Below are 26889 nucleotides of genomic sequence, written 5' to 3' on the forward strand. Positions count from 1 at the left end.
TAATTTTTCTAACAATTCTGGAAAATACATGCTCAAAGTTTGTATTTAGAAAAGACATACATTTAAGTCTTGAAAAATTATTGTACTGTGATTAAATCTAGATTATAAATTAACTTATTTACCTCATTATATCAGAAAGATTGCCTCAGTATCAAGAATTGCTTGTTCTTGACTGATGCAGTATTTCATTATCGTATGGAAACAACTCATCAAAAATAGATTTGGGGAATGGGTTGGAGTTCAGTTGCAAACATTTGATCGCCTTAATGATGGGTTTCCAGTTCAAGAATTGTCCATTCCCCTTGAGGAGACGAACAGTCTTCAGATGAAAAGCTTGCCACTGTAATGCTTGCTGAAGAATCATCAAGTGGAGACATTAGTTCAGTCCACCTACTGAATGTTTCAACTTGTGATGTACCCTGAGGATTTGAACCATCTCGTGCCAGAAACAGTGTCTGATTGATAAGACATTGTGCTAAGTTCAGGTCTTCAGGAACAGAGTTTTTGAAACCTATATTTGAGTCCTGCTCAGATAACAATTGCCTGAGAAGAGTCCAGTCCTGTTCTGCAAACTGCTGATCTTCAAAATCCACATCTAGAACTGCTGTTTCTGAATCCATCCTCTGCTCAATTGCTTCTCCAACGTCCATCTCATATATTGGAGAAAGGGTTTTTGAAGGCCGATGCTCATACATGCAGGTTTGTGCCATTGTGTCATAATCATCTATGTCTCCTGAAATAATTCACAATACTGTACAATGTAAAAATTGCAGATGATCCTCCCCTCAGGGCTGTGTAGAGCAAAATTTAACTCATTCAGGAAGGACAATCCAACCAGGTTAAAAAAGGGAGGATAAAGGGTTATACAAAATTGACAAAATTTGTGGCATTTATTTCCTATATAAAAAACAAAGTATGATTTATAAATTAAGTTAAAGCAGCAATCACCACTGGTAATTAACAATAACCTCCATAATTAAGTTTCTGATACAGAAAATGACAATGTAAATATACACTTAATGCACATGAAATTTCTCATTTACTACATAAATTAAATTTAGACCAGGAGGTGCATGGAGGGAATTAACAGAGAATGATTACTAAATGGTGACTTAAGCTATGTCAGCTTAGAAGAGAATTAAAACCAAAATTGTTTATCCACAGGCTTATTTCTACGCTGCACATGCAAGGGCAGCTGCAGGCAAGGGCAAGCAAACTTAAAAAAAAATAGTACAACTTTTAATGTCTTCTTGTTCTGTAGTCTGGCTGAACATAGATCATCATCAGCATTTCATTACTTTTGAATACACAATAGTTGTAGTCAACACTATTGTGTATTTTTGATGGGATAAACAGATTGAGTTATTGGTATAAAGACGACAAAACACAAAACTAGACAAGTATTCATCTAGCTACATGAAACAGGTTAGAACTTTTCTGTATATAAGCATTAGTTCTAAGTATAATCTCTCTTTTAGGAAATAAGCTTTTACTGGTAAAATTTAGAATTTTACACATCTCATAAGCTCTAAATCAGAGTTCAAACCTGCTCCCACTGATGTATATGGCAAATATTCAGTTATATTCAGTGGAAGAAGGATCCAAATTTCTTTATAATATATAAATAAATAAATCACAACAATAATGCATATAGCTGTTCAGGTAAACAGTTCAGTGCGCTTTAGTTAAGGTTATTACTGTAGTTATTGCACATCCCATTCAGACATACTATATGTTGTCAAGCTGACAAAACAAATACTAAGATTCCATCAAAAGCTGATGCTCTCAATGTTAGATTGGATCAAAAATAACTGAAGTACCGACAACTGCATCCAATCTTTCTTTCAGCATTACATAAAATCTCTTTTCTTGTAGCCAAGTTTCTCATTGAACAGCAAGGTATTGGCAGATATTTCAAACAGACAAGCATTCTCTACCCAAGTGAAATACTTAAATATTTAAATTTAATATTGTTTCAGCCAACATTACTTCAGTTCAGAATTCAATCCCAGACAAATTGCCAAAGCTTTCCCTATTAATTTGTTTTGAATGACTGAATGTTTCTATTTCTGTACATTACCTGGAAGTAAATCAGTATTAGCGCATTCAGTAGTTGCTGGTTGACTGTCTCTCACTTGACCTTCCTGAGTCAGTATCTGATTCTTACTGGCTTCTACAGGTTTTGCAGAGCTGCTCTTTTGCACATCAGAATTCGTTTCTCTCTGATGAAGATCCAAATGACATGGTCTTTCTTGAGATTTTGCATCATTTTCTAAGTATTTATTGCACTGGTGAAATTCACTAGCCACCTCATTCTTCATATTCACTTTTTGTTTTTCTCCTGGACATGGACTGGCTGCTGAATATACTTTCTCTGGGCAATTTTGTTCAGTCATTGAAGCACCTTGCTTCTCCTTCCCTGGGATTTCAGTGCCATGAAGATGTAGGAGAGAACTTTCACTTTTATCTGATCTATTGTCTCTATCCTTATGCTGTTTGCAATCCAGGAATCCATCTTCAATTTCTAGTGAGTATCTTGAATAAAAAGTCTTTCCATGGTGCTCTTGAGACACACTGTCAAATACTTCTGAAGGAGTAAGAGAATCTATTGAATGCTGACGTGAAGTATGAGTTTCTCCTCTATCATCAGATCCCAATTCTTCACATTCATCTACTGAAAGTAAAACAGATCGTTTGAAATTTTTAGTTTTAGAAAACTCTTGACTTGCAGTATCATTTTCTGTTGCATCTTCAAAAGCTAAATTATCAATTCCTCGAAACTGTTGAGTAGGAACATTTGGTGGAGGAAAGTTTTCTGCAACATTCTCTGCTTCAGATCTGTCATCTTCTGTTTCATCGGCAGAAGAAGAAACTTGGTCTGCTTCCTGAGTAAACTGTGCATTGCCAAAAGTAGAACTTTTGCTTTCTCTAGTATTGGTCCTTGCATTTCTTTGATGGGACCAAATTTCAGGTCTTTTTCTTGGTATTTCATCATCACTTGTTGAATTAACACGGAAAAGATCAGAACCCTCTTTTTTCATTTTCACTTCTATTCTTAGGCTGCTGTCATAAATTTTTAATTCCTCAGGTGTACTTGTGTCACTGCTGCTTCTTCCAAGAAAATCATGGCATAACATAGTGCTGCATTTAGAAATCCCTCTTTCATTGGATCCTTCATCATCCTGAGAGCCTCCAGCATCATAATCTTCTGATCTTGGTTTTATATCATCAGAGGATGTGGTTGCACTGCCAGTATCTGATTCAGGACTCTCTTTTGGATCTAGTGCACCAGTACTCCAGTGGTCCCCGAAGGGAATTTCTACATTTTCATGGTTTTCTGGCATTTCTGTAGGATCTATAGGCTCTGTGTAACTAGGTGAACATTTTTCTGTTATTTGTTCTGTGGAACATTCTGAAACATCATCTAAATCTGCTGTAACTGATTTGTATTCAGTCAAGTCTGGTGTATCACACAGCTCATCAGCTGTAAGAAATTCCTCCATATGAATCTGAGGAGATGACATCTCATCCTCTTTACTGGTTATCGTTCCAGAAAAGCTTGGTAAAGCATTTTCACCATAGTTAAGACCTGTTTCAGAGTTTAATTTATCACTTTGTTCAGTATAGACTTCTGTTGCTTTTGAATGTTTCACCAGTTCTCCTGAAGCAGTAGCCTTTTGATTGGCTTCCTTTGAAAAGTCTGAGTATCGATCACTGGAAGACTGTGCATGACAGTGAAATTCAGCTGTATGATCATCTTTCTCTGTATCTTCAATCTGTTTAATTCCAATCCTATCTCCACAGATTTGTCGTGCTTCCATTTCATTTTGCAGTGAAACGTGCAGTTTAGAAATAGTTTCTTCTGTAATTAGAGGAGAAGATTCAGATTGTATTTTGTATTCCACATTTTCAGAAGGATCTGATAATTTTTGTTTATTGGGTTGATAGGACACCAGCAGCTTATCTTCACTGCTACTTTCCATCACAGATTTTAAAGATTCCCTTTGCTTTGCAGAATAGCATTCATTATTGTCATGAAGCTGACCTGCCACAGCATCAGCCATTTTTTCAAGTTTCTGTCCTGAAGTTCTGTGCTCAGAGGTGTGCATATTCTTCTGGACAATAGGAAATTCACTCCTTGAATGTTTTTGGGCAGAAGACTGAGATTTTAGTACAGATTGCACAGCTGGTTTTGGTTTTGGGTCTTTATTATTCAAAATCTCAGCATGCTTTGACGGAGCCAGGGTTTTAGGTGTTACTTTTGCAGTGGCTTTTGCTACAGGTGTTTGCAGCTGCTTAACGCTCCTCTTCTTGGCTGAAGGATGTTTTTCTGGGAGTGTTGTCTGAACCAGATGTTGTAACACATTTTTTTCTTCATTATGTTTTGGAGACATTCCTGATTTCAGTGAATTTGGCGATTCCCCCTGAGGTCCTAACAAACAATAAAAAAAGACTATAAAGATCGTATATGCCAGTCAAAGTATGTCCACCAAGTTTATGTTAGTGTTTATGTTGAGAAGCAAGTTACTCAACTTTTTATGTAAATAAAGGATTTAAGACTTATTAAAGAATTAAGAATTGAGATCTTAAATACTAGACAAAAATACCATATTGCATTTAATTTAACATGCCATCTTTAAAACTGAAGCACTTTATACAGTATACATAAAGGAATTACTTCAACTTGTAACTGAGTAGTCATCACTGCAGTAGAAAGCAGCAGCTATCTAATGGTGCATAGAAACACTGCACAGCAGCTTAGCACAGGAAGTGATGAGTACTGTATTCAATTTATATTGTAGAGGAAATGAAAGTAGGCAGAAAATAATTACAGTAGTTATAATGTGATTAGAATACTAGAATTAATATCCCTGCTCAGTCAGAAAATACTGCAATATCTTTGATGACCACAAATTGACAGGACCTGTGTTTTCTATATCATAATGCATTTAAGATAATATAACTTGAATATTCTTCCCCCCTCCCAGTAAGTGCCAAGTCCAAAAGGGATTAAAAAGAGCTCCATCCTTAACACTTTGTATCTTTATGAAGCAGGGTTTCCTCTCTGTGGTCTACAGTGTCATTTCCCACACTTGATATAAATAGCTGTTGAAATAAAGTATTTTTTATTTGTGGGGTAGGTCAGTATCAGTAGTGCTACCCCTAGGGGGGATCACCAAAAAAGGGAGGCATAAGCTAACAGTTCATAAAGAAGTCTGCAGTCCAGATCTTTGATGCATATTATAAATGCTTGATCTACAGAATTTCTGTTGAACTCAGTCATGGTTCCAAGTGCAGAAGTGCAGGGGACCAGCAAATGAAAGACTCGGCAAAGCACATTAAACAAGCAGAAGAAAATGCCAACTGGCAGCAAAGACCATCTTTTAAATATTTTGAAGTTCACACACATTCATTTGCATTTTACAGTTTGGGATTGTCACCAAAAGTCAAATATGGACAATAAACAGAATTGTTCAGAAGAATTTGCCAAATGCTTGCTCTAAAAAAAAAAAAGACAAAGCTTTGTATAATAATGGCAGACCGTTTCATTGCTATATGAAACTTTACCTTGGTTCTTGGGAGAATTGGTAGGTGTGTTTTGAGCCTTTTGCTGTGCTGCAGAATTGCTACTCACATTCCCTTTTTTCTTTAGAACAGCTTGTACATTTTGTTCATTGCACCCTTTTCCAGTTGATTTTTTTGTCAGACTGCAAAAAATAATTACATCCATTATTTCCAAGATTAAGATCTAGCAATGTTTAATTATATTTAAACAAGCAATGTATGTGTTTTAACATGCACACAAATATAAACATTGGAAATGCAACCTGTCGTGGTTTAACAATCCTAAAAGGTATACTTTTTGAAGATAAAACCTGTATGTGTGTATATATATATATACTTATATATACACACATATATATAAATGACCCATTTCACAGTTTTGCAGTGCTTCAGCTGTCTTCCTGTCCAGCTTAATCTAAGCTATCCCAGACACAGTAAGTTTACAACACCTCGTGTAGTCATTAACTGTTCCAGTGTGTAGAATTCTGAATGGCCTGTAACAATTTAAAAATTATTATCATGAAACAATCCAACACAAAAGCCAAATCAATTCTACCTTTACAGTAATGTTTCCAATAGCTAACTCAAATAGTTTTGTTAATAACATGCAATAGACAACCATTCTCAGATTAAAAAGAACATATTAATTTAAGTTTCATATTTCACCTGAAACTTTTTTCACGAACATACACACACACAAAAATATATATACATATATATATATATATGTAAAGCACTATATTGATTTGTAACATACCTGCTTGTTGTGACATTAGCCTCAAGCTCAGTCTTTTTTTTTTTGTTGGTGACTCCATTTGATGTCTTCATGGATGACTTTGTTTTCACTATTGTAAAGTAAATCAAAAGTTAATTACAGGAGGAAATGCATTGCATGTAAGTACTGAAAAAATCCTAATATATGAAGATCAGCTATTGAAAACAGCATAGATGCTAGACTTGTAAAGCTTTTACCATTTTATATGACTATACGATCATAAAATAAAGTCAGTTAACAGAGGAGAAATTTAATATTCTTATCTCAAGTTAATATTCATTTACAGGGGAAGAAGGTGATTCTCATCAATCTATAGTAGATTTTTTTTAAAGCTTCTCAGGCTGGTTTTCAGTGTATGACCAGCCTGGGACAAACTAGAAGGGGACTTCAAAAAAAAAAGTTACCAGTCTGTTTTTTCCCTTCCTCTACCAATTTATCCTCTTTGGGTTCCTCTGTCTGTTCACTGGCAGTCTGGATATCTATGCTTGAGTTTGCTGACTTGCTGGAAGTTCCTGCCACAGTCACTAAGGAGGGAGATTCCTTCCCTGTGGTTTTTTTCAATGGTTTTGTTTTGATCTGCACACTTGAGGTTACTGTCAGCACTTTAGGTCTGGCACCTGCAATTTTTCCTTCATGGTTCTTTAGTCCTTTGCCACTTCCTGAATTTTTTTGTCCACTTGCAGATGATGTCTTTTCCATATCTTGCTTGTTAAGCATGCTTTCAGCCTTCACATTTCCATTATTTTCTATTTTTGTCTTTATAACAGCTCTAGCCTTTGGTGAAGCAGCTTTTTCCCCAGGTTTTGAATCCTTAGTAATCTTGGAAACTATTTTTTTGCCATCTTTCCCCTTTACATCCTCATGCTTTGAAGCCTTATTAACAGTGTTTCTATTGGTGCTTGATGTATGTCCAGATGCTCCTAATCCATCAGATTTCATTTTATCCTGATTAGTGGAAGAATCTCCCCAGCAATCTTTCTTGCTGTGTTCTGTCCAGGAAGTATTCTTTATACCAACAGATTCAGTAATAGATTTGTTTAGCTAGAAAAAAAAGCATCAGGAAAAAAAACAAACCAGAAGACATTTATAACACCAAGCTGTCCATAATCTTTCATTTCTGAAACACAGCTACGTTATAAGTAGTACATGAATCTAAAGCAACAAGATTCAGCATAGAAATAATTTTTTAAATAATTATATTTTATCTCAGATTGCTGGCTTTCAAAGATATAAAAGTACCAGAAATAACTAGACTGCCTAGTAAGTCTCATGTGACATACTGCTCTATATAGAGGATATAGCAATATCCAAGTAGAGTTTCACTTTTACTTTGGACAAATTACTCTAATGTTTATTTATATTATTAGTGTCTGTTGAAGTAAGAAAACATTTTTTGAGTTATATGTGCATAGTTACCACAGAGGAATAAAGACTATGAATTATTACAAACATAAAAACAAAAATTAATTTATAATACATGTGATATTTTTAACTATTGCCAACAGTGTATCTACCAGATAAGTGACAATATTGATCCTCTCTCTCAGGGAAAGATACATGTTGAAACATGGAGAATTAAGTGCATGAAATGGAATCTTTGTGATACCAGCGTCATTGCAATGTATCCAAGACTGTCAAATCATGTGAAACCCATACTGTTTTTCTACCAAAGAATAATGTAGTTTTGAGTGTGAGTCTTGATAAAAGAGTTGTTGAGGGCACTAAAACGTATTTTTTCAGGGTAGGGAGTGTAACAGACTCAGTGCTGTGGTGGCTTGCGATAACAGCAGAGATTCATTAGCTCGGTAGCAAACTATTTGCTCTGGGAAACAGATCAGTTTCATTACATAACAACAGGGGAATGTGGGATTCTGAACACAAATTCCTGTCTTTTATTTGAGCTGATGGGTTTGAAAATGTAGCAGAGCACAGTCTGAGTCCTAAGATGTTTCCAGTAATGGACATTAATGATTCTGTAGAAGTAACAGTTCACCAAAAAATACAACTTTTTCAAAAGCAAGTTCCATTAAATAATATGACAAATTAATATTGAATTTAAAACACATGACAAAAATAGTTTTGTTTGCAAGCTTCTGAAGATTTTTAATATTTGGATATAAATGTTTACCTGAGAACTAGTGAATACAGGTTTTTTGCCAAGTCTTCGATCATCACCCTTGTCAAATGCAGCTGTAAAAGGAACAAACAGTTTCTTTACTATTTAACAGGAAAGAAGGGAGACAGAAAACAATCCAGCCTACTCAAAATCAGAAATATGTTCTTTGGGTCCTGTAATTATTCTAGAAAGGCTAGTTTTGGTGACATGGCAAATGTTAAATGGAAATACATAGGTTTATGTTTAGAACAAAGAATGTGGTATCTGTAATGAGGTCACATGGCCATAAGCAAGTTGTTTAACTCTTCTGTTTCCCCATTTCCACAGTAAGACACTTTTGTTTATCCAAGCTTAGCTCACTTAAAGTTTGCAGTGCACTGAGACCTTTGAAAGTGTACACGATTTACAAAAAGAGACCTTCAAATTTAGAGTACTAATCACTTAAGTGATGTACTGTAATTTATAGAATATTTATTTATACTATTTAAAGAAGAGATTAATTACATTGAAGTTAATCATATTAGTTTTTAAAAGCGGTGAAGCCAAAATACCTAAATGTACACAGTAAGATCATAGTGCCTCTTTAGATACCATGCAGTGTAATGTCCTGAGAGTTATCCCTGTGATTGTAATGTGGAATTTTCAGGCAGTGAATGCCTTTTCTTTTTTTTTTTTTTTTTGACTGGTCTACCCTGGGAGGGAAGCATTTTTCAATAAAGCCTTTGAATCAATTGTGCTTGTAGAATACAAAAAGGATATTTATAGACACTGTACAGACCCAGAATCGATAAGGTTTCATTTTTGTTTGTATTAATATTTTAGCTGAAAAAAGGTTTTGCAAAGAATGTATTAAAAATCTAAGCATTCAGTGCCTCATGTTCTGACATACTATTTATACATATAAAAAATGTAGCCATGTATAACACGGACAAAAATTATTGAAGATACTAAAAATAATTTTTATATAGCTCTGTAAAAATCACACAAAAGGTATGCTGAAAATGGCACCCCAGGGATCTAATCCTTTTTCTAGCAGTGACTCTGCACATTAATACATACCAATACGTTAAGACAAAATCCATATAAACTTGTGCCTAAGAAAACACAAGACATGTTGTGAATGAAAAAACCCACAATATCATCTGTCATCTTTTGGCATTTTTCCTCCTCTATTATAGCTTTCTAATTCTATATAGGTTAAATCTCTAGAAGATAAACCACCACCAGAAATCTTTAAAATGAAAGTTGACTTAAATTATCCTAGACATATTTCACCTGAAGATTAAAATGTCTACCACAGTATTGTGTGATTGCTTTGCCTGTAATTAAAACCAAATAATTTATGCAAACATTTCAGCCTATCTGTTTACATATAAAATGTATGCTAGCTCTGAGTTACAATTTAATCTAAAAGAAAACAAAACAATTTCTGGCAAGATAGAGTTTGGACAACTAAGGCACGCCTTGGTCTTAAATATTTTTTTGCATTGAGAGCACTAGTGCAAAGCAGCCTAAACATTATTTACAATAAGGACACGATCATCCTAAAAATAAAAGACCCTAAAACAAAAAAAGCACCCTTGTTTCTAAAGCCAGCTCCTCAGCTTCTGAAGGATTTTATAATCCAGAAAGAAATCAAACCTGTTTTATACAGTAGCAGTGAGATGTTATTTGACTACATCCCTAAATCATACTTAGAAAGACTGTCACTGCATCTTTATCTCAGCATGTAATTGTAGAATAAAATTTTCATCTACCTATAGGTGTAAACAACTTTATCATATCCTAGCTACTAATGTCTTTAACAAAAAAGGACACCAAAATATTTATTTCTCCTTTGAATCAAAAGTGATTTGATTTGAGAGAAGTCTTCAATACATTCTTTTCTTTTATAACACTGTACTGTCAAAGCTAATATTCAACCATAACCCGAACTCCATCATCAGTTCCACACCCTCAGAATACTTGTGTACTTCAAAACAAAGAAACGTTCAGAACAAAACCTCCTTTTTGTGGAAAGTGCTGCCTGTTAAAATTTTGAGAGAACACTATGCAGCTCCTTAGGGGCTCTCTGCAGTAGCATACACAATACCAATCAACTGTGAAGTCAAGCTATCTGCATTTACTCACAGTGCACGAGATAAGCATTATGCAAGAGACAAGCCAATATTTATACATTATGTAGAAAACGATAAAGGATAGAAACTGAATTCACATAGAATGGATAATCTGCTTTGTGCAAATTTAATTCATCCACAGTGCTTATCTCCTTAAAAATGAGACAGATAAGGTTTTTAATCCTACTGCAGTATTTTCAGTAATTTAGAGTAGCTGTAAATAGAATCAATCTACATGGTTTTGGTTCCTACTATATATACTCCTATAAAAAGAAAAGCAGGGGAGACCTTTCACAGAAAATGACTTACTGATTCCCATGTTTAAAACTAGCTAAGCATGCTATCATGCTTCTATTCTAAAACACCACTTCAAAAACCTAGAGCATCACAAATTTTGCTTTAATTTGTATCTGGCTCCACAGTACCACCTACGTTTTATCTACTAAACAGATTGCTAAAAAATTCTAATGCCATTTGATGCCAGACATACCTGCTTGTATTTTCTGTTGATGGTCTGGCCTCATCAGCTTCCAGCTTTCTGTGTGACGAACAGCATAAAAAGACTGAACCAGGAAGACCCAGAGCTTATCACGCAGAGCCTGTATCTTGCACGTAAAACCCTGTGTTCAAGTAACAAATCAGCAGCTGGCGAGGGGCGTATTGTCATAGCAACCAGTCATTATTCCTTTCAGAATCTACTTACTCCCTAAGCTAGATCAATGATGTCATCACTTACATTTTATAATGGTCTGGTAGAAGGAGATGCTGTTTTTGAAGGATTATTGCCCACCACAGTAATTTTTACAATACTTTAAAACCAAGTTAGTCCAAGGCATACTACAGCACTAGAAACCACCACATTGCTCTTTTTTTCCTTCCTTTTTTCTTTTTTTTTTTTTTTTTAAGTGAACCCCATAATAGCTCTGTACTGTCAGCTGTGTCACAACAAGGTCAAATACTCTAGGGAAAAATAATGTACCTGATTAAATTTTCATTGCTTTTACCAAGAAGATCTACAATAGCACCAGATTGCAGTAATTCATTTTGCATTTATTTTTCATTCTTTGCATGTAGCATCATTCTGGATTTTAATCAGCATGTTTTATTATTCATGAATTATCCCCAGCACTACAGTCAACCACAGCTTAAATACCATTATTTAGATTATGCGGATATACACAGTATGTTACACACATGGAGACTGACACCTCCCTCCAATCCAAAAAACACACACTGGATTAAGAGGCAGTCCTTGCTTCAGAGGACAGTCTTAACCAAAAGCAAATGCAGCTGTGACTTTTATAAAAAGGGGAGAAAATACGCGTAAAGAGAATAAGCTTTCTTCCCGTGTAAATTTAAGGTAATGCAACATTTTGATAAGTTTTTTCTCATCACAAATGTAAAGTGATAGAAAAGATCAACAGAACAGTGATGCCCATGGGACTTACATTCTTAGTAATACACAATAATTTTTTTATTGCCATAGGTAGGGTTTATCTTTAAAAGAAAAAAGTGTTAATATCCAGTAAACAAATGCCAACATTTTCTGCATTTCCAACAGGACCTTGGATTTATGCAGATGCTTTTCTGTGTGACCCTAATTGCAGGACTGAGCCACCTGAGCTCAAACCACATCATCTGATTTGAACCATTACATGAAACAATACCAGAATAGTTTTTCCTAAAACATTGCACATTGAAAAACCTACCATCTCCTTCACATTTGTAGAGTCCAACAATGTATCCACAGCTACAAGAAGAAAGCAGCTATTTTCATTATTAATATTTTTTTCAATTGCATTAAAAATTAGTTCTAGAAGGTCAGGTTTGCTGCTCATTGCCTGTGCCTGAGGAAACAACAAAAGGCAGCCGTTTAAAACAAAGGAGTGTACTTCGTATGCAAAAGCATTACTGAGCAGAGGGGATCTGCTATCACACTATGCAGGAGGTATTCCAAAGCTGAGCATCTTCCTTTGTATCCATTCCATAACGCCACCCCTCCCCAGGCCTTTAGCAAGTCATCTTGAGACCTCTCACTAACCCAAATTTTGGGAACAAGCACACTGCAATCAATTTACCACCACATGCAACTCTAAATTCAAAGACAAAATGTTTCAACATCTTCCTATTTATTTTTTTAATCCTCTGTAAATATTTTAAAAATGGTTCATGGGAGAAATGAGCCAGCTAGATGGCTAGCTACGTTCTCACCAGGATCTGCAGAATTGCCACATTCTTGCAAATTGCAACAAAAATCAGTAGAAGTTTGAGTATACTGCTAATACTCATAATCATTCTTGTAAGTACATGCTGTTGTTCTAGGGATCCAAAAGCTTTTTCGAAGCTTATGTATATACTTATATCTTTGCAACACAGAAACTGTCCCACTAAATTCATTGGAACTTTTGCTTAACTGAGGCACATAACCTGAACACAGTATCAACCCTGCATATCAAAGTATTACTAAGCTTTAAAACAACACTGGAAAAAAACCCCACTCCCCAAAAAAACTTAGCAGTGCCTATTTTTATTTTAAATTTTCCATAGAATTGTACTTTAAAGCAAAAGTTGAAACTATTTTGATTACTTAGCAGCCTGAACTATCCCAAGTGTGATATAATTCAATTTATTTGGAAGCAGACAATAATTTGAGGGCACTTTTACCTGCAACAAAACAGAGAAGCCTTCACTTTGTACTACATGTAAGAAGTTTGCCACAATAAATGTTACGCATTCTTCTTGTAGCCTAGATGCCAAGGCCACAGCTGTCTCCGTCCATTTCACTTGGGGAAGACTATTGATCAGCCGCTCACTCTCCATCAAAAAGAAAGCAGCATTCTTGTGGTTCTTAAAATAAGAACAGAAATTAGCCTGTAGCCAAGTAATCACCTACAGAATTCCTGCTCATAAAATAGCTTCTGTTCAGTTACTGAACACTTACACAAGGATCCAATCACGTATTAATTTCCCTTCTCTAAATAAAATTGGATTTTGAGAATTCTGATCATTATACCTTCCTTCGAAACTAAAGCACTACTGATTCTGTTTTGCCTGCTGAAGTTAGGAAGTAACTGTAAATTCAGATTATCATGTTTGTCCCATACAAAATAGAAAGCAGGGAGATCTTCTTCACACATGCTGTAGTTAAAACATAAAATCTGGCCAGCTATTGTTCAACTAGATTTTTTTATTATTTTACTCATCTGTAGGCAAAACCAGTTTGCTTCTATGCCTATAAGGTAAGTTAAGGATTAAGTATATGCTTATGGTCTGATCTTGCTCCCACTGGAGTAAGTTATGAGCTTTTTGAATTGTCCAGAATTCAGCCCCTGCTCACAAGGCAATAAGCATTTACTCCTATTAGACACTTCAGTGAAATATAAAATGCTTTCATCAACTTCTAATTAAATCAGCACTTTATAGGAGTGGCTCTAACTGAGTTTTACTTCTCTTGTTATATTTTTTTTCCTAACCATTCTAAAGTGGAGTCCACTTATCTAAAAAACTGGTTAATTTTCTTGCATGTAGTTGAGACACCAGGGATAGGTACCTGAACAATGTTTTAAACTGCACTCCCATTTTAATGTTTCTGTGTTCATCATTGTGGCTTCCCAGAGATTTTTCCAATCAGCAGTCTCCTTTTCTTTGCACCTTTTCTTCCTCTGAAGGGCTGCCCCACATTAACTGTTCACATTTCCAAGATTGGTAAATGAAAGAATCAGTAGAGTCATACTATTTAAGTAGGTGTAACTGTTAAAGTTTTACAGCAGAGAACTGTAGCAGCAGAGAAAAGAGGATTTTAAAACATACAGTAGCCCCTTCAAAGTTAATGGTAGACTTTTTCTTCTTTCTCCCTCAAGCAGCCTTCAGCATTTTTGCAGATTGTGAAAAAATGCACTGGGAATTCCACAAGCTTTTGGACTGGGTATCTTGAGCTCAGAGTTAAATGATTACTCACTAGAACTGTTCTGTGCGCAGACGAGGCTTATGCTTTATTTTTGAATTTTGCAATTCTAAAAGCTTTCTAGGCTTCAGTATTCATAAAATACCAGTGAATCTTGCAAAGACCCACCCAACACAAATTTTAAATCAGTAAAATGGGAACCAAAACACACTTGAGTCCAGACTGCAAAAATCTTCCAGAGAAGCCAAGCACACAGCTGGAGCAGTACCAAGTACCACAGCGCCACGACTGTTCTGCAAATGCTGGTAGCTTAAAGACAGCTCATGTATTTCAACACAACCTGTAACCACAGCATCTTGATATAATAGGCACAGAAGGGAAGGCAGGCCTGAAGTGGCTTAGGTTTACCTTTAAGCTGTCCTGATAATGTTGCACAAGGATGCCTGGAGGGGAGCCTAGAACTGTGTCTACATAATGTAAACTCTTGTCTACACTACACACCTGAGCTAGTTTGGAGATGGGTGCTGGTGTAACTAGGATCAGCTGTGGATCAGAATTAACTGATCTATAATCCTGAAAACCTTACTTAAAACTTCTCAAATATTTATACAATATATGACATACAAAGCTATGTATGTATTCTCGGAACAACTGAGTATACTGATCTAATACAATGGCAGAACACCTAGTATCCTAAGAGCTATAGCTACTATATTTATACTGTTAGAAATTATGCATTCTGGTAGAAAGACTGTTTGGTTTTTATAACTGTGGATACTCTCAAGCTTCTCTTGGTACAGCCAAGCTCTGAAATACGTTGTTTTTCAGGCTTTCACCGGAATATGCAGTAGCAGCCCTGCCACTCACAGCTGACCTGCTGGCCTCAGCACTTGATGGGGTAAGTACTCCATCAAAGAAGTCCTGAGAAAAAACAGCCCCAAGAAGCCTTCACAGCCCTTTCAGCGAGGGGCGGTTCCTGGCCAAAACCATTTTAGAGTGCATCTCTTGAACTAGGAGTATGTTTGGCAGTGTGGGTAGCCATACCTGAGCTATTTGGATTGGGTAACAATAGTAACAGAGACATGGGGAAAAGGACTTCAGCATGAGATGTATGAGACATCACATACTTAGCTGTCTGGTATGTGCTAGAACCAAAGTCGTCCTGTGAATGTTACCTGAGATAGCTAGATTAAACTTTGTGTATGCCAGTCTACATTACAGTCACATACATACACAGTCATGCTTGGCAGCAGCTGTAGAGGTTTACCTTTAGCTCCTCTACCCACTCTTCATATCTCTGCTACAATTCTATGTATTTACAGGCTAATTACTGGACCAAATTCCTGTTAACACGTTAGTTCAAATCAGTTACTTTTAGGTCAGCTCTGAGGGTAGTTTTATACAGAAAAACAATAAGGTATTTAAGTTTAGGCAGATCTAAATTGGAACAATGTAAATATGTGCCACAAAAAAATGAATGCTGAGCTTTGAGGAGACCAATTCAGTACTGTTATCTGAGAAGCAGAAGATATGTATACTATACTGTTACTTTATTTTCGAAAAGTCAGCTTGCCTGTAAACAAATGGCTTGTGATCACTGATAGCCAGTGATCACCTGAAGTCCAAAAAAAAAAGTACATTTTTTTCCCAAATTAGAATATAGGCAGAGAGGAAAAGACCATCACAGACAATGTACACCACCACCTAACACAGAAATACAGCAATTTGCTCTTCCTCACTATCTGAATACATAATGCTGTGCTATGATGTCACAGCTGTGTTTCATAAACTTATTTTGTATTATGCTGGACTTGGATGCGATTATCACTAGACCGTGTGCCATGAAGCATAATGACGACATGTGCACATCAAAATCAGTTTTTAAATTGTTCTTTTAATGGGAACTTCTACACAGTGTAAGTATACTACAGATTTAAAATACTATATTATCTCTTAAATTACACTGCTCAGCTAAATAAGGAAAAAAATATACATTGCTCTATTTTTATATAAAGCACACTATATGGTACTTACCAAAGAGTTAATCAACATAACAAGACAGTTGTTCTGAAGTTCAGTAGGTAAACTGGCAAAGCTTCTCTCTGACAAACATTTTGCAAAATGTTTTCCTACCCATCTGTTGAAAAAAAGAGGCTTTCTTAGGTAATGAAGATGAAAAATGTTCTATTTTCACTTGTTAGCATCAGTGATACTTCTAAAGTATTGTGAAGAAAAAAAATGTTTAAAATGTGAACATTATATGTCAAAATAAACCCAATGTTGCAAAGTAAAAAAAATTTCAACAGAAAGCAGAGAAATGAAAAACACAAACCATAATTTATTGTATTTTACTTACTTCATGCAAGCAGCATAAAGGTTTTCCACTCCCAATGAATGAGCAATAGCCATGCATTCTAGTACGGGTTGCTGTTTTCCAGGAACAGGCTAGAGTTGTTAGCAAATCATCACAATTATTGTACATTCTGACTTATAGAAACTGTACAGAAGTATAAAATCTTCAGTTCAAACAGAAGTACTGTTAGCTACCATGGTATTTAAGTTTGTTTGCCTTTATGCAGAATAGGGGAGTCATCTGCTTCCACATATGTCAATAAAGTAGATTCAGCCTCGTGAGCCTAATGCATGAAATTGCTTGACTCTAAGCAGTTGTTTGTTTTTAAACTAATTTTAATTGAACAGAAATATTTTCTAAATACATGCCCATGAAATTGGATAGGCAAATATATAGTATTTCTATATTCATATTAAGAACAATTACATATACAATGGAATGTATTGAATTATCCTCCATGTATATATTGAATTGATCATCTGGAATACTGCTTTTCATCAGTTGTGGTTTACAAGCTTCAGTAAATAGGTGGATGATACTACAGGCCTTACTCCCATCATCAATCACAGTGAATTTAGCAGATTTACACATAAGAATAGGGTCTGTTGACTTACACTAACACCTTTACCACACAGTTGTTAAGTATCTCGTCAATATGATGTGTAAGTAATAAAATGAAAATTCTTCTTAGGCTTTATGGTTCACAAAGTAGCATGGGAACTGACATACCTTTTGGAAAAAATTGCAGTAATCTCTTTTCAAAATGTAGATAGCTACTTCTTTCAGCCCATCTAGCCCATACATATCTGCAATGCCCAACATGCGACTAAAGAGAAAGCAGTAGCAACAGGAATCAAAAATAATTTTCATACATGCATTTTTCTTACAAGACAATTTACATGCTCATTTGACCTCTCTGTTCAGTCAGAATTTACTGCAGAAATAGATTGATAACGAAGTGTGAAACGTGCCAAAGAATAATCTTCAGACAGGAACATGTTATTGACCTAATAATAATCTCCCAACCACCGGGTCCAGTCTATATAAAAGTAAGCCTAAGCCACTGGCTGAGAAACTCAGTTTCTCTGTTTTAAGGGTACCAAGTGAAAAAGGTATTTGTGCCAGCAGAGTTTTGGCATTTTGTAGGTTTTTTCCAAGGATTACATAAAATGTTATTGATGACATAGTATCTGAGAATATATCACTTCCAAATAAAAAGCATAGTGAGCAAACTATTAATTATTTTACATAATAATCAATACCATAGTTTTATTTTCTATGTAAATTAATTACCTAAACATTGAGGCATATTATAAACAATTCCATATTTTTATTTTAGAGAGATAAACTCTGAACAACAATTTCTAACATTAAGCAATAGTAGTGTTTTAATATAGTGGCAAAGTTAAACAGCTAATATATAAATGATTTCAGGGAATAATTCACACATGTCAGAACTTACTTCACTAATTCAAGATTATGTATAAAACTGTGATTAAAAACTATCCCAGAAGAAAATTCCAACATTTACAGTGGGTGCTATATATCATCTTTTATGGACCTAAGACTAACTACTTAGCCTTCACATCAACTCAAATGATTATTTAAAAATAAATTCCAAATATTAACTATTATATATTATCACACATTGTACTATTACTCTGAAAACTAAAAGGAAGGTACCGGCAAATTGGGAATTATTTTGTTATAAAACACCCTCCTGTTTTTCACTCTCCTTACATAATATTCCAAAAATGTCTGGCCAAGCTTTTCCAGTAGCTGCCAAATAAACAAGATTTCTTCAGCACCTTTATTTTTGGAATTTCCTCAAGTATTTTTAGGTGTAATGATCATTATATTTGACATCTTTGTCTTATTTATACTACATGAAGAATTTTCCTTTTGACTTGTAAAAGAAAATACAGAACAAGCACAAACTACAATTAAGAATAATAGAAGTTGACATATACCCAATATCAACTTTGTCTGGAACGTCCAGAATACCTCCGTATATAAAATGCAAGATGACACTCATTTCTACATGGCTTATGCTGCAAAAAAAAGAAAGAAAAAAAATACAAATAAAAACATGTTCAGAATAAAACCCACCTCATTTCTTAGCCAAAGGAAGTTGGTCAAAAGGCTGATACATCATCCAGCCGTTCTGTGAATGGAAGGTAAATGGTCTGATAAAATTAAAGCTATTTTCAAGATCACTGCAATGTAAAAATATCTACATGGACTATATTTTGGGTGAATTTTACTACTAAATAGTCTTGCTGAAACTTTGTAATACTTTTAATCTTTGAAATTAAGTCGTAAGCAGACTAATAGTAGTATCTAGATCATTTACACTGATAATATGCAGAAATTATTTTTTTTCCCCCCCATCATCTCCAAGCTCCTTACTAGTAATAAGTCAATTATTAAGCAACTATATATTTAAAAATCGTTTTATAATAATTACTTTTAATTCTTGATTTTAGGAATATATTTAAGCTTTTCTCACAATAAAAATACATTTAATAGTTTTACTACAACACTAAGTAGGAATGTTGCATCTCAAAATACTTAGAAAAAAGTCTTTATGCCTAGATTCAGATTAAGAAATATGGAATTTCTGCAGAGTTGTGTTTGCATCCTTGCATTGTCTCAGCACCATAACAGGGAAAGGCACAGAATGTCTATTTTAAATGGTGGACACGATTTCCTTAACAATACGTTATTGTACTTATGTATGTATGTCCCTGTGTGCAATCTTCAGAACTCACAAGTGCTGTGTATATTAGTATAAATGCAATACATTCATGCAGATTGAGCTAAGACCCTTTAAAACATTAGACATGTTTAAGCAACAGACATTGATGACTAAAAACAAAAGGAAAAAAAAAGGTGCAACACACTAAGCAGCAAAATCAACATAGTTGTTTCTCTGTGTATTAGTACACAATAGCCATAAAATCAGCAAGAAAGAGTTTCCCCACAGTCTTGACAGCTGTTATCTTAGGCAGAATTTTCATTATTTCTGAATAAGCCATATGTACTTTATTTATGAGTGTTTAAAAAGACAGCATGGAAATCTGCATCAAGCAGAAAACTGAACTAGAAAAGGTAAAGTAATTGAATATGATTCTTAATAACAGAAATTAAGACATTGGCATGAGAATATACTCATATAAAGATTAAGTACTTCTCAGAAGAAAGCCTCTACTGAAAAATAGTGATGAAAATTTCTTAGCTGTACTGAAATCAATTACAGGGAGAGAAGTGCAAATACCAGAGTAGCTGCTGACTATCAGCCTCTAAAACATACTATGTATAGCATAAAAGCTAAAGAATCAATTAAATTAAAAGTGTATTGCTTTATAAGGATTAGGAAGTTGTAAACAAATCAACAGATAACCTTCCTGATTTTGCAGCAATATTATTACATTGACAGAAAACGAAGATTATGATACTATGAGAAAGCATCACTTGGCCAAGCAATTTTATATTAACACAAAGCAATTATATTTTGCACCACTGTAAGGTACACAGTTCTTTCTGAAGAAAGCTCAATCAGCCAACATCATGCCTGAACTAAAAATCCCAACATGTACAAGTATCAGTATTAGTTTGCTTTTAAAGAAAATTTAATATATTTCAATATTTCAACTGATTTTTCTGATACTGAAAATAACTAACCTGGCAGTCCCCAGCTTATCAACAAAGTCTTAAGTATTCATCCTATACTGACACTCCATTATTGTTAGCTCTCACACAGAAAGCCATTGCGAACAAGCACATTAGTCAAAATTGCTCTAGTGTATGATGCTGAAACATCATTATTAAACGCTATTTAAGAAATGTAATTGTTTATGTGTCTTTACATTGTAACTATACTCTTATTGTACAAATAGGTATGAAAATAAATTACACTGTTCAGACATTCATAACACTTTTCATGACACGTACAACATGAAGTGAGAGAATTGTAAAATAGACTGTGAATACTAAAACATACTCTACAAAAAAGGATTAGTATTCTTCTGCTGATAAAAAAGACTTCTTCCCTGAACCATCTGACAATATTAACAAATACACTAGGAACACTGTTTCATACTGAAGTCAAAACAGTACTCAGGAAATGTATCAGGTTGAAGAAAAGTGTCAAGGCAGATTAATCTTCAGTGCTCTATACACAGCACAGTTGTTAGGTATTTGCAGTGATTTTACCTTTGCTCCTACATGACTTGCAAAGACAACACTTACCCTTGAAGAGTGATGTGCTCTTGGGAGCTTTCAGCCCAACTTCCACTCAGCATAGCAGCAAAGTAACTAGATCTGGCACATAAAATGGCCCTGAGAGGAAAAGTAAACGTTATTCTACTAGATACAAATATTTATTATGAGACTCTGATAACATTGACTTAAATCTTTGCCCTTTATGCATCAAGGTGTCATCTGTATACTGTGTGCCTTTTCTTCCAGTGTATTTGGAATTTCAAAATACGCTAAAGAAAAAAAAACACCAGTATTCTAAATTTCTCAGTTAAAGCTTGTTTCTAGTATGACTTTGACATTCACACAGAGGAAATAATTATCACAAGCATTTTCCTTTTACATAATATAAAATTGCAAATCTATTTCTTCTGTTTTACCAAATAACCGCAAATAACCTCGTTTATACAGCCCCATTTTAGCCAAATAATTATATCCTGAATCTCTTAAATTCTTTTCATACTACAAAATGTGTAATTATTAAAACGAAAAGAGAAGTATAAAACTTCTCTTACTCGAAATTGGCTGGCCACCTACCAGCACATCCTAAAAGTCAAAGAAACTTGATACTAACATATGATACAACAATATGATGTGTGTTTCCAGCACTATTTGAGAAGAGCTATCAATTACTTCTGTTTAGACTTATTACCCTTGTATATTTAAAAAGCATAACTGACCATAAAGGAGCTAATTCGATTTACTACTACTTCCATCAAAGACAATAAGGAAACCCCAGACCAGTAGTCTGTGTAGCTCATTATCTCCACCCATATCACAGTCTTCAAAAAACCAGATGAGGAGACCTTTGCAACAGGAGCTTCTTAAGGTGGGAGCGGAAAGGCAAAAAGGAAGAGAAGACAGTGGATGAAAAGTGCTTTATGATTTCAGGCTTCCAGATTTACACCAGTTACAGTTATATATCTTATCTGGGCTACTGCACCCGTAAAGAATGTTCTCATACATACAATTTTTTCCTGACACTTACTAAGCTTCCTATTATTTAGGGAATTACTTTATGTCATGTATTTCCTGTGGCAGAAAAAGCAAAGTGTTATATTAGGCATGAGAATCCTTTCTTTTACATGTATTTGTTGGCTCTTAAAATGTTTCAGAGCACTCCAATTTTGTGTAGGAAGAAGTAAGAAGAATGCTATTTATGCTCTCTTTTCTAGTCATTACATATCCTGGAATCCCTCCTCTCTCTTCCCTCCTCCTGCTTCAGAAGTCTCAATACTTTAGGTTAGGAACTTGACACACATTCCTGCTGTGATTCATCCAGCAATAATACCAATGAAGCTTTTACAGAATGTTTCATATCTCAGTGAAATATGTCCACACGTAAATGGGTATTACATCACAATTTTTGGGTATGTGAAGTTCTGAATACACACATGATCTTGTTTTTAAGATACAGTAACATAATATTATGGAGATATGAAATACACTATCTCCAGTTTTGTCATCCTCTTCCAAATAAATTTTAGTAACGAACAGGGCTAGATCAACTGCAAGGGTATAGTTGAAGTGGATATTTCAAAGACTCATTTTAAGTAAGACAGCTACTCAGTAGAATATGGACAAGTATATATACATCAATGAAATTTTAACTTACAAAATACATGGAGATACCAAATGAATTCAAAGTAAATTTATCTATACTTTCTTACTGTCATGGTTTGTGCCACAAGTTTATTACTGAACAAACTGACTTGCTCCACTTAGAGCTCTGTAAGAGTACAACACAGCACTAGGAAGATATAACTTGGCATCTCTCTCAGAGCACTGCTGCTCACACTGTGAAGTCTACTGGAAGTTCATAGGACTTCATGAGAAAGTAAGGAATACTGAGATAAGTGGGTGGGAGAGAGTGGGGGCTTAAATTGTCTCCTGTTTGAGAACTTCAAAAACCCCCTTAAAATAAGCAAATCATACTGGTGCTTTCACCATAATTACACCCGAAGTTAGATTGCCCTTATTCAGTCCTACTGTTCACGTGATGCAGCAAGTCTTGTGCCTGTTTCAGAACATCCTTAATTTCTCTATGATTTACTGCCATATTTTTTGATGCTGGTTAGGCTAGCTACATTGCTCCAGGCAGTAAGTGGCCTAAATTAAAGAAGCTCTGCTGATGGACTTTTTTTGTTGACTTACTTTTTGCATTAATGTATTTATTTCTCAAAGTTATGGACCTGAGAATATGTCTTCGTGTAGCGTAGACCAGAAGAAAAAAATATGCCTAACTACACTACATTCTGGAAATTTAGTTTATGTCCTAATTTTATTATTTAAAAAAACAAAATACCCACACACACTATTATGACATATCTTCTGTAAGATATTTGTAATGTCAGTAGTATAACCCCCCCACTGGTTTTGTGTTGAGAAAATACTAAAAATAGTGGAGGTTTTTTATAATCTCTCTCAGTTATTTATATACTCAAAGGGATCAAAATACAGGCTGTCTAGTTTGCTGTCTCAAGTGCAAACAGACTCATATCAAAGGTACGAGTAATGGTACTCATGCTTTAATTTGTTTTCCCAAGCTACAGAAGTCAAATAAGCCAAAGTTCTTAAATGGTCTTGGACTTTAAATCTAATAAAGACTGCTAACAATCTTTACATCTACATGACTAAAGTAGTGAAAGTAAAATCAGATTCTGTATGCACAGGTTCTGAAGAGCAGAAAAAAAAGAATCACTACTCCAGGTATTTTCTACCTGTATGGTAATGTTACTCAGCATTAATTGCTGAATAGTTTATTAATAGATTTTTTATTTTCTTCAGAGAGCATAGATTATTTAAAAAAAGGTTAGCAAAGAAAACCTACACAGTATTTATATGTGAGTATATACTCATTATATGAGTTTACAATGGCAATCTTAGAAGTGCTAAAAACACAATTGTTTTCACAGTAGTTGCCATTAACGAGATAAACAATTTTCATTAGTATCTAAGCATGGCTACTTCGCACATAAGACCCAAAAACTGTAACGGTTCACGGCTAGGTAACGGCACCGGCAGTAACTTACTATAGATATACAGGACCAGCAGCATTTTATACTAGAAGGATTTTGGTTGAAAAACTTTACAGTAAATACTTACATACCTGTGAGCGTGAAAATATTTGCCTTCTATGCAAATATTAATATCTGGACAACAGCACTTCTTGTAGAGCATCATTAAGTCTTCCCCTAACACAGATGCAGTTTCTAGTGTGGCATTACCTGCAGATGGGGAGAAATAGCTATTTTCACTTTATCCAGCGTAGACTAGACTATTGACAGTACACAAATTAAAATATTTCAAAAGAAGAATCTGACAAAATGAAAATTTTTAATATTGCATAATCAAGCTAGACTTTTCCTTGAAAGGTTTTCCAGACCTTGCATTTTACTTCTCTTTTTGACTTAACGGAAATTGGACCAATGCTTTGTATTTGATATCTATAGAAGTGCTACGGTTACTCTTTTGTAAGATGATGTAGACAGTTCATTTTTTCTAGAGAGATCTGGTACCTCTGCATTAAAGAAAAGTAGACTCCAAAGAAGATCAGGGTCATGTAGTGCCTGAACAGATTTACTGCTTGATCCTATCTTACTGACACAGCTCTAGCAGCCAACACCTCTGGTGTAGATGCAGTTACACATTTCCTCCTGTTACTTATTTCATTCACAGTTGTAGTAGGGAAGATTCTGAAAGATTCCAGAATCCTCATAAAACAACAGCAGAACTAGTGTAATTTGCTAGAAAAAGAAAGGGAATGAGAGAGATATTCTGATCTGTGGAAGTCCCACATGGTGAGGACTCAAGTTTGCTGTGTTACAGAGAAAAGACAGGACACAATGCTGATGAACGTGCCCAATGCCTGGCAAGTCCTGTCAGATTTATTATGCTACACATTGGCTGGGAACCTCTCCTGCCAAATTTCTGCAGCAATTAATTTTTTCAAAGTGTGAGAGAATGAGGTAGACCATAGCAAATAATATCCATGTAAGCTGTGTTATAACAATAGCTTTAATCTTTGCCTGCTTTTTTACATCTGTGTAAGTCTTTGGATAATTATTTAAAAGAAAAAAACCCAAAACAAATAAACAAAAGTATAATTCCAAAGCTACCTGCAGTGGCTTTGTTGCTTTCTGTATCAATGACTACTTCTGGAATTTCCTCTTCAACACAAGACGAACAAGCAACTTCTTCCTGCACAGCTCCACTTGGAGTATTCTGATCAACAGATGTTCTTTGGTCATCTCCAAGACAACTTACATTTGTCTCACTGTTCTGAAGGGCAGCAATATTGTTTTCTTGTATTAATTTGGGTTCCAATACTTTTTTCATCATAGCTGGCTCCTCAACTTCTTTAAGATTTTTATCAGATGAATATACAAGCCTAGAAGATGACACTAAGTTTACTCCTGTAATTTTTTAACTGATCAAAACAAACAAATAAAAAATTGACAAACTTTTTTTGTCTAACAAAGTTCATGATCAGAAAACAAAAGTCTGACTCTACAGTGCTTAATAAAACAACCCCCCTTTTTAAAAACTATCTCTGGAAAATTTATTTCTGCAATGCTTGAATAAGCATAAGCAAGCATTATAAGGGAAATGTAATATCAGGTTAAAAGGAACAAAGGTTTCTCTCCCTCAGTTTGCTTTTTTAGTTAAAGAAACTTTTGCCTGCTCTTTATAGCTTATGTGAGCTACTAAGACACTGGAATAAGCTGCCCAGAGAAGTGGTGGAGTCACCATCCCTAGAGGTGTTTAAGAAACACGTGGACGAGGCATTGTGGGACATGGTTTAATGGGCATGGTGGTGTTAGCTGATGGTTGGACCTGATGATCTTACAGGTCTTTTCCAACCTTAGTGATTCTGTGATCTACTATAATCATCTACTGGCAAAAGCAGAAGCAAGCTGTATCAGTAATGACAGATGACCGAGTTACAAATCTATGACCAAGAAAAGGCACTTGATTGTCCTTCAGTATCATCAAATTTATGAATCTAAAAAATATAAAAACATTCTAATGTCAAAGTTACAAATACAAAACCATAAGAATGGTATAGAGATATAAATGAATGGTATTAGATATAAATTTTAATTTCAAAGAAAGTGCTTGAAAGCATGAAAATTTGCAGTTAAGATTACCCAAGAGCTTTCACTTTGCCCATATAGTAATTCCAGCTTCCCCCTTTCCCATGTGTTGCACCAGCTTATTTTTGGCTCAGGATCTGGAAAGGCTAACAAAGCCTGCAGGATGTGACTGCAAAGATCTCATATTTATAGAAAGATACTGCACTCCAGCAACTTAATGGAGCCTTAAAAAGTCCATGTGAACAAATAACATGCTTTATCAGTGGTTTCATACCATATAGATGAAGTTAAAGTTTAACAGAAGAGCTACAGTTACTTTGGATTTAGCAGACATGTACTTACAGATCTGCATTTAGTCACTCATTCCATAGCAAAGAGGCTTTATTGTTAATACTGGGAACATAGTAATTTGAGTATGTTATTTGAACACTATCCTCTAAAAGGGGCAGAGAAAACATACAAATAAATCATCTTCCTTCTTAAATCCTGTATAAAGGATTGAGTTAGGTAGAATTTTTTTGTCTGCATGGTACAGGTTCTCACCAAGAGAGAATGACAAGAAACAAGAATCTAGGAAGTGGGAATTTTAGTATTTTATTAGATTTTGAAATTAAGGGCCAGGAAAACATGTGACAGGAGTAATAAAATTTCACATTGAAAGAGCAAGATTGGTGGATCCTCTTTACATGGGTTTTTAAGGTTG

At 34.9% G+C, this 26889-nt stretch overlaps 1 protein-coding gene across 1 annotated transcript in view; it reads right to left on the reverse strand.

Moving 5' to 3' along the window:
• Window positions 1-200: 200 nt before the first annotated feature.
• BTBD8 (BTB domain containing 8) overlaps window positions 201-26889 on the reverse strand; it is a 35568-nt gene continuing 8879 nt past the window's right edge. Inside the window, exons 3-18 of the mRNA XM_059822052.1 lie at window positions 25209-25480; window positions 24200-24317; window positions 21082-21171; window positions 18801-18881; window positions 17560-17656; window positions 16834-16922; window positions 16512-16614; window positions 13238-13420; window positions 12283-12420; window positions 11064-11193; window positions 8469-8530; window positions 6745-7381; window positions 6323-6410; window positions 5569-5708; window positions 2081-4432; window positions 201-733 (exon numbers count right to left, since the gene is read on the reverse strand). Coding sequence (XP_059678035.1) covers window positions 264-733; window positions 2081-4432; window positions 5569-5708; window positions 6323-6410; window positions 6745-7381; window positions 8469-8530; window positions 11064-11193; window positions 12283-12420; window positions 13238-13420; window positions 16512-16614; window positions 16834-16922; window positions 17560-17656; window positions 18801-18881; window positions 21082-21171; window positions 24200-24317; window positions 25209-25480 — 5050 coding nt within the window. The 3' untranslated portion in view covers window positions 201-263. The remainder of the gene's footprint in view (window positions 734-2080; window positions 4433-5568; window positions 5709-6322; window positions 6411-6744; window positions 7382-8468; window positions 8531-11063; window positions 11194-12282; window positions 12421-13237; window positions 13421-16511; window positions 16615-16833; window positions 16923-17559; window positions 17657-18800; window positions 18882-21081; window positions 21172-24199; window positions 24318-25208; window positions 25481-26889) is intronic.

This window comes from Gavia stellata, chromosome 10 (assembly GCF_030936135.1).
Source record: "Gavia stellata isolate bGavSte3 chromosome 10, bGavSte3.hap2, whole genome shotgun sequence".
NCBI classification, from domain to species: domain Eukaryota; kingdom Metazoa; phylum Chordata; class Aves; order Gaviiformes; family Gaviidae; genus Gavia; species Gavia stellata.